This window comes from Oreochromis aureus, linkage group 2, assembly GCF_013358895.1.
Source record: "Oreochromis aureus strain Israel breed Guangdong linkage group 2, ZZ_aureus, whole genome shotgun sequence".
Lineage (NCBI taxonomy): Eukaryota > Metazoa > Chordata > Actinopteri > Cichliformes > Cichlidae > Oreochromis > Oreochromis aureus.
The window spans coordinates 21,581,962-21,595,192 of record NC_052943.1 but is presented as its reverse complement, the minus strand read 5'-3'; the positions used below and the strand labels follow the sequence as shown (position 1 = coordinate 21,595,192).

General features: G+C 39.5%; 1 protein-coding gene across 2 annotated transcripts in view; it reads right to left on the bottom strand.

The window, feature by feature from the left end:
* fgfrl1a (fibroblast growth factor receptor like 1a) overlaps window positions 1-13,231 on the bottom strand; it is a 65,167-nt gene that overhangs the window by 8,495 nt on the left and 43,441 nt on the right. For both annotated transcript variants that reach the window (XM_039620865.1, XM_039620870.1), the window contains exon 4: window positions 2,690-2,767. In XM_039620865.1, coding sequence (XP_039476799.1) covers window positions 2,690-2,767 — 78 coding nt within the window. The remainder of the gene's footprint in view (window positions 1-2,689; window positions 2,768-13,231) is intronic.

Here is a 13,231-nt window from a genome sequence, read left to right as displayed (position 1 = left end):
GTAGCATCACTTTAAATACTCGGTTGTTATTGCACAAGTCATAAAAAGCTAGACAGTGACCTAGCATCACACCAAACAGCCATTCATTCCATGCATAAAGCTATTCAAACATCCACATCCTTCCACCGAATGCATGAATTAACTCCATTTAGTACCACAAATATTTCATTGCTGGACAATACCTCAGTCTAGTCTATTCATACATACATACACATTCTATTTAAAAAGCATAACAATCAGTGAAAACAGATCAAAGAGGTAAAGAAAAACCTAAGCAGTAGGCAGGAGAGGAAATCACTCACAGGAGCGCTCGATTTTACAGCCCTCATATTTTAGCCACAGCAGATAGCCATCAACCGGGAAGGTAAATCACCCTGAAACTAGTGCAGTTTCATCTCTTTCTTTAGACACAGTTATTATTCTAGCTCTGGATAAACAAACAGGGAGAAGAGTTATGTGACGGGTTTGTGCGCTCAAATTAGGAGATTTCAGTAGAGCTGCATTACTCAGTGGAAACACAGCTCTCTGCCGACAGGCCTGAAGCTGGGCAGGATAACAAAACAAACATACCGGAAAGGCTTTTAAGTCTCACCTCTGTGCACCCTGAGTCTGAGAAAAGCTACCGGACCACAGCTGAGCTGTGACGAGACAGAGTCAACATATCTAACAAAGAGCGAGGAAAGAAAGTAGCCTGGATGAGACAATGATTCACAGTTTAATGTACAGCTTTGATGGGTACACAAATTCAACCGGTGCATGGTTTAGGCTGAAAATAACTGGTAAGTCTAGGAAAGAGCCAAAACAAAGTTTAGTTGAACTAGACTGGATAAAGATGAGACTGGAAAATGAATAGAATACGGCGAGGTGTAATGGAAATAAACTGATTTATACCGTCTAAGATGAACCAAATCAAACACAAGTTAAGAGGAAAACAGATGAAAGGCAAAAAAGTGAAGTTCATATTAAGGTTAGCACCTTCAGAAGACTGATAGATTGCCAAGAACAGACAAATAAAACTTGAAGTGATGGTTAAAAAAAACACAACGATAAAGAGACCGAGTTAAAACAATAAAAAGCAAAGGTAAAAGAGAGGGCACATGAACAAGCAGAAGAAAAAAAACACAGAGGCGAGAGAAGCAAGGGCGAACAAAAAAAGCCACGATCGAGAGAGGGGAGAAGGTGAGAGCCAGAGTGAGCAAAAGGGCAGGCTTGTTCTGGGTCTCGGGGGCCACTTCAGCGCCACACTTCACAGTGTAAAAATACTGCTGACCCTCTGACTGACTGCCTTTGATCAGACGGTGTGCCAGAGACCAAAAGTAGGAGAGCCACGGTGGGACGGAGTGTGCATGCGAGGGACAGAAAGAGCCGTATGAAATCCAGCATGGATTTTAGATGCTATACTGAGATAGACGAGATAATTCCCAACGCGAGTAGTTCTGGCGAGGTTCTGTGTAGGGTTAAACTAAGTTAGGGTTAAGATTTAAGTAAAGATTTAGGTTAAGAATTGGACTTCAGGACTAATAAGACTGATACCACCTAGATCTGCTGTATCGGAGGCAGTTAAATTTTTTTAACTTAAATAGAGAAAAATAATGATGAATTTGTTCAAAAGAATAAAAAAAAACATTATTTTAAGCTTATATAAAGATTAAATTTAGTTAGATCTATTGGCTGCCTCCAACTGATTCCTGCTCAAAAACCAGAAATCTATCTCTTTTTTAACAAAAACGATTATGATCTCAATTTTATGAGGTTTTTATAAGTTTATAAGGTGTTAATAAAACTTTTTGGATTCTGATTGACAGCTTATTGAAAGTTAGTTTGAACACTACTCTTCTCAGCTTTTTCATTTACTCTCCTTGGATTCTTTAATTTAACTAACACACTTTCTTGCCTACTGTTTCTTCTCCCAGTAAAAAGTCAGTACGTATGATAGTATCAGTGTATCCAGTAATATATAATTGATTTATTTTGATACCATTGTTTTTATGTCTGAAAATAACTGGCCGGTGTTTCCACTATCTTCACTTTTCATTTAACTCTGGAAAAAATGGTTATAAGCGTATTACCATATATGGTGTAACTGTTGTGTTAGTGCATGCACTTAAGATGATTTATCATTCAGTTTAGATAATATGCCATAAAAGGTCCTGTAAACACAGAGCAAGAATTTATGTTGATATTTATATATAAACATATGTTTGGTTGCTTAAACGACCACACAGAGTGCATAAATGTGTGAAGAGAAACAGAAGTGCAGCAGAAGTGTGTCTGAAATGACAGAGCAAAAAGAAGGAGGTGAAGGTGAGAAAGTTTGATGAAGTGATAACAACAAGTAAAGAAAGAAGGGTTAAGCTACATGACAAGAGGGTCCAGGAACACTTGGGAGGGGGGAAAGGAAGGAATGCGTCCACCCAAATCACACCTCACACAAATAGACTGCTCTCCACTCTGTCAGAGCCAATTACTTGCACAAACAGCCACCCCAATGTGTGCCTGCGCGTATTTGCGTGTCTGTGTGTGGGCAGAAACCCTCGTCATTTCCCCCCCATGTGCAAGGTGTTTATTGTACAATCGGCTACTGTACTTGTTACACATGCTGTCTCAGGTTTCACTTCTAAGCTTGTTTCTCATTTTCAAATGTTTATATCTCGATAGTGATGAGAACTGAGAAGTCACGAGTGCTTACCCAGTTTCCCGGCAAGCTCTGGGGCATGTTCAGAATCACTGTGGGCTGGTCCTGCTCCATTTCTTGAACTGGAATCATCTGGTGAGGGAAAAAGAGAAAGACAAGAGGTGGGATTTGAGGATTGACTCTAAAATTAAAAATTAAAAACCCCCCAAAACAACAACACCTGAAATTATTTGTTTTTTAAAGTTACTAGTCTAAACAGCCCACTTGTACAGCTTAAGTAAAATAAAAAATAAAATTCAGAAAGTAAAATCTTTCTGAATGCAAAAGTGGAGGTTTTATTTTATCGGTATCTGACTGCTGTTTTTACATGCTACAGCTGCACCAAAGGACCAAGAAATGTATTTATGTTTTCAATGTAAAATTAATTCACTTCAAATGAATGCAAATGTACTTATAAAGTGCCAAGTTACAACAACAGTCACCTCAAGCCGCTACATACTGTGAGGTAAAAGCCCTAAAATAATATAGAGAAAACCCCAAAAAACAGAGAACCACCTATGAGCAAGCATTTGGCAACAGTGGGAAGGAAAAACTCCATTTTAACAGGAAGACGCCCTCAGCAAAACCAGTCTCAGGCAGGCAGCCATCTGCCATGACTGACTGGGGTGAGGGGGGGCAGAACAAAAAACACGCTATGAAAGAGAGTCACAGATTAATATTAACTACATCAATATTAATTGCTTGATTCCTGCAAATTACAATCAGAGGACTGTTTTATCTCCTAACAGTTGGAAGGAGAAATACAGAAGCATCCTTGTTTTCACTCTAAATATGCAGGTTTTTAAGTAAGATCTCTGCAGCAAAAAAAAGTTGAAAAACAATCCTAGAAATGATGAAGGGCAGGTAAGCAACAGTAAGCATTAAGCCAAGCAATAGTAATTTCAGTCAAAGCAATATTTACAGAACAATTATTTTACGGTATACTGTGAAGTCTGGCTTTCAAAAACTTATTTTCCAGCCAGTGTTCTGCTCTCCACTGTGTAATTTTAAACTGCTCAGCCGTGAATCACCACCATATACTTGTTAAATCAGGAAACCAAATGCTAAAAAATATGATTCAGTAAGTTAGTGCATTTACCAGCAATGAAAGCCTTGAAATTAATGCTACTCCCCTACCATGCCTACCCAAGACCCTGCAGTTTTTAAACCCTGACTCACATCTCTGAGAAACCATGGTCTTAAATTTGGTCCTTCAACTTTGTAGCAAAGGGAAAATTTCCCTAAAATTACCCCTTGGTGAAAAATGAAATGGAACAACCTTTTTTCTGTGTAAAATGTGTTTAATCACACACTACAGCATCACACTGCTTTAATGCTGGTGTATCAGGTTCCCTCTCTCCGCACGTCTTCCTCCAATGATTATCAAAAAGATACAAACATCTGTCTGAACCTTTATGCAAGAGAAACCTTCAAGATAGAGCCACTGCATCCAAAAGGGGCCTTTAAAGGGGATGGTAGGGATCTGGGAGGTCTGAGACAGTCCAATATCAGGTCTGTCAGGATACATGTGGGGGTTGTATGTGGTTTGCTTGGCTTGAACCTGAAACTTCAACCAACACCTGATGCTGGTTATGAAAGGAATAGAAAAGGGAACCAAACAGCCTTGGACCACCTGCAGAACGTGTGTGTATCTGTGTGTGATTTTATATAAATGGATATGTTTATCGTGGATGCTGGTCTATACAATCTATTGGGGATTTTAGAAGACCACCTGAAAGCTTAGAGTGTTTAATGCAGCGCCAAATGTCTTTAAAGCATCACTTTTTGGATGATGGAACAAAAAGCACACGAAATGCAAATACAAGACATGACCTGCATCTTCTGGGTTGGTATTAATAGTATACTGGACTCACCACGAGTCCACGTGGTGAGGCTCCTGTCTCTATGGGTGTGTGTGAGATATGAATGTCTCCATGGGTGTGTCAGTGCATGTGTAGATGTGTGTGTTCTGGCATTATTTAGCTAAATGGTAACTTGAGGTGCCGGTATTCCTGTCAAACCTCACTCCTCCTTCCCTCTTTCGGACTCCCCCTTCATCTCTCCCTCCTGCCACATGCACGGCTAGTTCTGAGAAAAGGCAGGGTGTTTGAAGCCGAGCGGCAAGGGGGTCTAATCTAAAGGGGGAACGTGGTTTAGCACTCTTACCAGAAAGCAAACCCTCCCATCGCCTTGTAAATCTTACTTGGCAGATCTCCTGCAGACCCACTCACAGATGAAGGATTTAAAAACCTTCAACTGTCCATACAGCGCGGCCAAACAGAATATTCAAAGTACTTAAGTGACCATATATATCTTTAAAAGCTACAGAAAATGAATGATTATGTTGCATGATTAAAAGACTAGACTAATTAGACTCACAAAAAATTGTGGCTTGTCGGTGGCCTAGTCATTAAAAACGTCTAAAACTTGTAACTTGGAAATATTTATTACCTATAATTCAAAACTGTGATGACATTTAAGAGGAACTTGTTCTTCAGAGATGCTAAAAAAGGTCTAAATGTCTCCAATTTCTCTTTTCTACAAGCACCTACTCAGCTCAACTTGACTCGACTGGTCATTTCCCATTGCAGATGAGTCCCAAGATGCCATTTGTATGTGACACAACCACAACACAACAATGGAGGACATTGAGGTGATGGTATACCTGCTGCTGAACCCATAGTAAACGTCTGTATTTCGTCATTGGATCACAGTGTTGTCATTGCTGGGTTTCAAAAATGGCCGGTTTAATTCTTTCGAAGAACTCGCTCTCGTGACTCATGCAGTCACTCTCTGGCCAATCAGTGGTTTGTTCACGTCACATTTTCAATTCAACTCACTTGGAACTACTGGTACCAGGTCCTTTTCAGAAACTACTAAAAAGGACCTGGTACCAGGTACTACTACTTAAACGAAGCTACTAGAAATACTTCTATAAATCCAAGATGCTGCATCGATGATAAGTAGACGGCTTCGACTGAGAGACTCTGAGACAAAAGAAAGAAAACCAAGACTCAACTCCACTAAATATTGTTTATGTTCTGAATGTGACTGAATGAGATTTTCTTCTTGCCCCTTAGTGAGTAAAAATACATCTTTCAGTGTGAAATCTGCAATCTGTCAGCACGTTCAACAACCAGGCTTTCAAACAGTTTCTGCCAGCGGAGCCAGTTTCATACCTTTCTTCAGCTCGGTTACATGAGTGCAGGGCTGCGGGGGCAGACTTAACGTTTTGCTGTTTGTTTCAAGTTGAACACACACATAGTCGAAAATATACCCTCCCTGCTTCAGCTGCTTTTAATAAACAAAATGCTTTCTTCTGATCTTGTTCCACCTTCTAATGTTCGGCCAGATACGTTGCCTGGTGCTGACAACAGCTAATACACGCACACACACACACACACACACACACACACACACACACACACACACACACACGAAGACCAGTGTGTAACGACTGCCAACAATGAAATATTCAGAAACAGCAAAGATGAGGATGATGAGGGTCTAGTGGTGAATAACAAAATGTTGGACACAGGCCAAACTAACTTCCTACTCATTGCATACAGATGCTTGTTCGCGATTCCTTGGTATCACCTTTGAATGCACTAAGTGTCCCTTTAGCATAATGTTTCCACTACTAGTGAGGTATATGGTAGAAAAACAGGTTAAAAAGGGTCTGGAAAGTACAAAAAACTACCACAATTAAACCAACACTGTACAATTAAAACAAGATAAACAAGAAAAGGTTTGACTTTGGCCCTACCTTTTGTATTTTCCATCTGTTTTTGGGCCACATGTTTCTGGTCAGTGTCAAATTATAACATCATGTACGTAATATCTTTGTGCTTGTCTCTGCTGTATCATTGTGAAGATTTATAGTCCTTGAAGAAGATGTGCAAGGACTTTTTTTCTGTGTCTGTACAGGCAGTGGATACAAATCCATATTTTCCACGGAAAGTATGCAGTTTGCTACCTGTTGTGAAGTGCCATAATTGTAAAAACATGTGCGCTTGTAGCTTCTGATGTGCAAATCCACAATGAGTATAAAATTTATTGTCGCGCTCCTTTAAATTTTCCTGCCTGGCTCTGAACTGAACATTCACTCCTTCCTCTTTCTTGTGCTTTGCATCTCTCTTTTTCATTTTCCGCCTCTTTGCTTCTTTGTTTCTTTTTATTCATCTTTGTCTAAATCTACATCTACAGGGGGGAAATGGTTCAACAGCGTGCTACATTTCACACTTTAACTGGCCGCATACCCCTCTGAGAGTGTGTGTATTTGTATAACCTCTTCTTGTATTTGCTTTCATGTCTTTAGAGAAAAGGCAGCAATTGTACATGAGCACGCTCAGAAATATGACTCCCCACAGTCCAGTGTGTGTATGTATCTACGAGTGTGTCCAGGGGGCAGTGTTTTCCTAAAGGGTCATGTCCTTCCACGTTTTAATAGAGAGACACTGGATATGTGGACAGAACCTCCGTGCGTGCATGCGATTAAGCTGATGTGTGTGCATGTCTGAGGGAGAGAAAAGGATGTTTCTATGTCAGCCTCTGCTGACTGCTGGTTGTTGCAGCTTCAGGGCCAAAACCAGCAGTCCTGATGTGAGTTTGTGTGTCTGACAAACCCTGTAAACCACTGTTAGTCCTCTAAAATTGACCATCGTCATAGTTTCAGGCTTCGTGCAGCCACAGCTTTCTTCACAAACTTGTTTGACTTCTTATTTCAGACAGGAGCTACCACAAGCAAAGGCATTTTACACAAGACTGAAAGGAGAACCATTGTTCAATTAAACCTTCATCTCAGGAGGACTTACTTTCGCTTAAGCTCCCTTTAAATATTGTAGAGGGTTGCAGTTTTGACCAAAGCTGGAGCTAAACCACAGTGCATGCTGTGCAAATGATCAGAAAGACCACAAAATAACCTTAAAACATTACACAGATTACATTTTCACTCTAAAGAAGAAGCTAAAACAGTAAATATTAACTGTTTACCTTGAAATAATATTTAATATTTGTAGCTTTCAATCATATTATAAAGTTTTGAACATATTATTGAATTAGATACAGATATTATTCTTTTCAACAGATGTAGTTTGTCAAGCTAAAACTTTCTGTTTTCAGTCAGACTTTATTCATTTATTAAGAAAACCTGTCTCTCTATTCTGTATGTGATGGCTGTACAAAAAGACCATTATCCCCTGAGTTAATAAGAGTACAGCTTTACTGAAAAACCAGTTCTCTGTTATGGTTTCCTTTGATTTACTTTTTTTTTTGAGCATGCTTTGTTGTTTGGCAGTAGACTGGCGACCTGTTCAGGGTGTACCCTGGAATAGGCTCCAGCCCCCCAGGAACGCTGAATTGAATAAGCAGAAGAAAATAGATGGAAGGAATTTGTTATGTTCTCAATGACTGATTACTTTCGCTTCCACTTGGTGTTCATTATTATGAACCTGCAGTCTAGACCACAGTGCCTAGAAATCTGGATGAGAAGTTCAAAATATTTTAGTTTTAAAGGTTCATTAAGCGCAAATACCACACTTTGCATTGCAATTCAACTCATCTACCAATAATAAGCAATATGCTAAAAATATTCACCTACAGCCTTTACATGCTCATGACCACTAGGTTGCTTTTAGTTTATCAGTGGTGAAAAAGGATGGCACCTGTGCACATTCTGACCTTCAACGAGGCCGAGCAGGGCACCTATTTATTATTTATGCGACTGATTTAATCTAATAATGGCCACAAGATGGGCTGACGGCATTTAAAGTGGACGGTATTACAATAATATTGAAAAAGAAACCTGGGTAAGAGGGTGAAATTGCAGTCTAAAAAAAGAACTGAATGTTTGACAATGTTAAAACCCAATTTTTCAGTACAGTTGCGTTAGCATACATCTTCCTCCAAACCCATCTTTTATAAGAGCCAGCAGAATAAACAACATTTGTCCTTCGGCAGTTGTTTGGCCTGTCAGTGCTCTGACCCTCTACCTAAACACACACTATCATTATAATTCAATCAGTTCAATGAGACTCTGGAAACAATGAAACCACATGTTGTGGGTTTCTGTCTTTTGTTATAAGCCTACTATTGTGGGAGATGGAATAACACCAAAGGTTACACACATTTTTGAAACTTAAATGGTAAAAAGAGAAACATCCAAAATTTCTCTTTTTACATCCGTCTGTTTCTTTTTCACAAAGTATTACACCATAGCATCTCGAGCCCACGTTCCAAACATACTTTTCTCTCCAGCAACATTGTTTTTCAGAATATTTATGCATAGTCTGTTGCAACTCTACACCAAAGTGATTATATTATAATAAATGGTTAGATATACACACTGCAGCTCTAGATAAATACAGGACTGTGGATAGTCTGTGGACAGATTCTGCAGTATGGCTTGTGTTTAATATGTAAATACCAGCTCATGTAATCCTCTAAGTGTGTGGGAACAAACAAAACCCTCATCAAACACATGGCTATAAATCTGAAAGTGTCAATAAATGTGTTAATGAGTGAAAAGCCTGAGTTTAGGTCTATAACACACAGCACTTAAGAGCAGGGTTGATATTTTGACAAAATAATTCTTCTTATAGTCCTCTTTCATTTTTGTGTGAAACTTTGTAAGTGTGGCTCATTGAAAGCTGTGCAAACTTGACTCTTTGAACTCCACGACCCATATCTGAAAACTTAACAAAATGCCTGCACCGAACCACTAATGTTTTTTAGTCTAGTATTTCCACGGTCAGGTATTTACTTGGTGTTTAAGTATAATAATGTTTAGAGTTGACTGAGAGTCAATCAGCACACACATCTGATCAAGCCCACTTCTCAAATGTGAAGAAAATAGACAAAACAATAAACTGAATTCAGTGTAATTGCAGATAATCTGATGACATTTGTTTTCTCCAAATGAGATTTTTCCGGTTTAAAAGTTTAAAGATGAAGTGATAATAAAATAATGATCAGATCTTATCCAGTAAGTTTTAACTAAACTTCTGTTACCTTTCCGTCCACTTTTCTGTTCTGTCTTTTTTCTCTTCTTTAGCTCGCTTGCCCAAAACCCATTTTACACAACACGTTTGCACAATTAAGATTTGCCCCCTGATACATGGTGTATAGGTAAAAGCAGTCACTTTATGTATGCATAAAGCTGTCATGTTCTCCAGAGAAAACAGTAAGTGTACACGTGTGCACATGTGTAGTTCATTCCAAAGTGCACACACACAGACACAGACACAGATTTCCACTACTGGCTGTGCAGATGCTGTGTAGCCTTATGGAAACGATTACAACTTGTGCTGCTTTGTCCTCTATTAACAGCATGGGAGTGAGAGACAGTGAAAGGGACTGCGACAGAGAGAGAGAGAGCAAACAAGACGGGATATGACTGACTTTTTGAATAGGTCAGGAGGCAGCAGGAGAGAAAGATGAAAAGAGAGTTGGAGAGAAAAAGGCAACAGTATGGAGAGAGAGATTTATTAGCTGTATCCACAGGGCAGACACTCATATACTGCAGTTAACTTCTGCTCCGTGTGAGGAGCAACACTGGCTTAAATGACATATTAACTGCTTGTACATTTGTAAGCTCAGACTACTTAGTGGCCAGTGATCACACTGGTTACGTGTGCTAGAGGTGAAGACATTTTCCAACATGCATTAAAGTACTAATTCACGCACGCACGCATACACACACACACACACACACAAAACTAATTTCTGAGCTGAAAAAAATCCTTGTACGCTCATAAGAAAAACATCTTTTGCTCTGAAATGTTTCTGGAACATTTGATCTCATTACTCCTCAAATGCAGACACATGCAGACATGCACACACCAACACCTGATGGAGTTTCTCTTCCATCTAACCCCATTCACTTGTCCAACCCTTTCCACTGGCCCCCGTACACCAGTTTTTTTTTTGTTTGTTTTTTTACGAGAGCAACTTTACGATGCTGTTTACAAATGTGACTACACGATGTGCCATCCCGGACTCTGAAATATGATGAACACACATCAATGTTCGGGAGGGAAATTGATTCCAGCTTTCTGACCTATTTGGTGTGAACAAATCCAACAGAAACACACACACAACTAATTCACGAGGCGATCTAAATATGGGGTTGATTACCTAGCATTCCTTAGCAGCATGTGTTTTAAAATAAGGGAAAAACTGAGGCGGCTCAGGGTGCATCTGTGTGAGGATAAAGGTGGGGTGACATCCAGGAAATCTTTAATTCTGATTTTGTATTTTAAAGCAAGGTAATGACTCTTAATGACTAGAGTCCCGAATGCAATGTAACTTTTTAAAGCTGGATGAATTTGAAAAGAGGTGCATATGGCAGATCATTTTGGAAACCAGCAGCAGCTACTTTTCAGTTTTTCCAAACTCAGTAAGCTCCAAAAAACATTTTCCTCATTTATCCATATCAGTTCATAAGTTTTAGTGGAACAAAAATTAGCAACATTTACCTCACTATTCAGCTATGCTGCACCAACAGATACAGCTAAGCCAGCTTTTAACACAGAGATGTCTGTGGGGTTGCAATAGAGGCACCAAAGGCATATTTTAGTTAGCTATTAAGCAAAAATACGTCAGACAAAAAAACCTTTTTATATTATATATTACATCCAGTTTCAAATGAAACTGGAGGAAGTATTTTTTTAAATACTGTAGTGGGCCTCAGAAATTGGAGATAAAGTAAGAACAATAATAACTTTATTTGCATAGCACGTTTCAAAACACTGAGTTCCAAAGTGCTTTACAGTTCAAATAAAAGCCACACACTGAAGATAAGTGAACATGCTCAAACATACAGACACGTAATCAGCCATACCGGCAGGCATTCATTCCAAATTACACACATACATGCAAATGGTTGCAAACTATGGCCAAAAATAAAGGGGAAGGAAAGGTTTACCTATAGAAATGAGTTTTCAGCAGTCGTTTAAAGCAAATAATAGAGTCAGCCAGCCTGATTGACCGAGATAGGCTGTTCGGAGAGGCTGGCTGCATTGATGAGGTCTTAGAAAACGTAAAAACAATGTTTACAATAAATGAAAGCTTTGTAAAGTTAACTGACTGGCCAGATGCACAGTTCCGCACATATTCTCCTCATATGAAGGCGGAACATCCAAGTATACCATTGATGAACAAAAGCAACACATAATGAAATAAAGGAGTTTTACCACTAAGTGTTTTTACCATCAAGGCTTTCAGAAGACTAAATAAACCCAACCGAGAGACTGAATGCCAAAAAAACGTCAAATAAACTCACAGAGAAAGCTCCCTGATCACCAGAATGAAAAAGCTGACCGCTCAGAGCTGTGTGATTTTCTCCAGCAGCATTATTCCTGCTTTCATAACCTTGTTCCCAGCTGTGTAGATTCTGCCTACCGTTGTAGCAAAAACCAAATGTGTGTAGTCTTATGGCTGATTGGAGATGCTGAACATTTCGGGCTTATCTAACCCATAATCCTCTGCTCTCCACTTTCTCTTTCTGTATTCTCTCCTCGCTGAAGTAAATACTTACACAGTGTGTAAGTTTCTGCTGTTAAGTCAAACAGAACTCTTTTGAATGAGCAGACTAAACAAAAACATTTTAAGGGGAAGCCTCTCGTATGCCAGCATCACATTAGAAACACAGCAAGAGGACTACAGAGCAAAGGTGCGTGCATCAATGAATGTGGTTAAGTGAGTATGTCTAACTCTGAACAGGGCTCTGTAGTTCCTGAAAGTGAGCGGCCCACAGTTTGATCTTGTGCCATGAATGGGCTCTACACACTAATTACAGCCACCTGTATGTGTGTGTGTGTGTGTGTGTGTAAGGTACGAGTAGACGCATGAGGGAGGAGGGTGACTGTATGGCCATGAATAAAGGCAACCTGCTGTTTCCACTCTGTCCACACACACACACACACACACACACACACACACACACACATTTGTAGGAAAAAACTATCATATCATCATGCGTTGAGGAGGTAGAGGTGCTGCTTTCCACTCTTGGGTTAACCATCTGTGTGTGTGTGTGTGTGTGTCTGGTTTATGTCAGGTCTGCTACATTCACCTGAGGCTTGGCTGTATTTCATAACCAAGCAATGGCATGTCTGAGTCTGTATGTCCAACTGTCAGTCACTCAGTAAGGTCAAGAAGAAACCAGAAAATATTCTACAACTAATCATACAAGAAACCAAAATTTACTGGCTACAAAGAGCGCAGTTTGACAGATTGGGAACACTCCTTAAATCCACAAAATATACATTTTCTCGAAGTCTGTTTTTTAACAAAAACTGATGATGTTCTTTGCTGATCTTTTAATCAAGTGCAAGTGGGCATACATGCTTTAATAGTGCAAGGAATACAGTCAGAGTACTATCTCATCAGTAGCACTTGGGTAGAAAGCGACATCGGATATTTTAGTCCTCCAAAAAGCTTTCCTACTACAATGACCTTGTGGCAATAGCTCAAATTTCTTTGCTTCAGATAGTCGAATATAGCATACACTTGCTAAGAACCAGCCTGCTATAAATAACCAATCATCTCTTGTTGGAT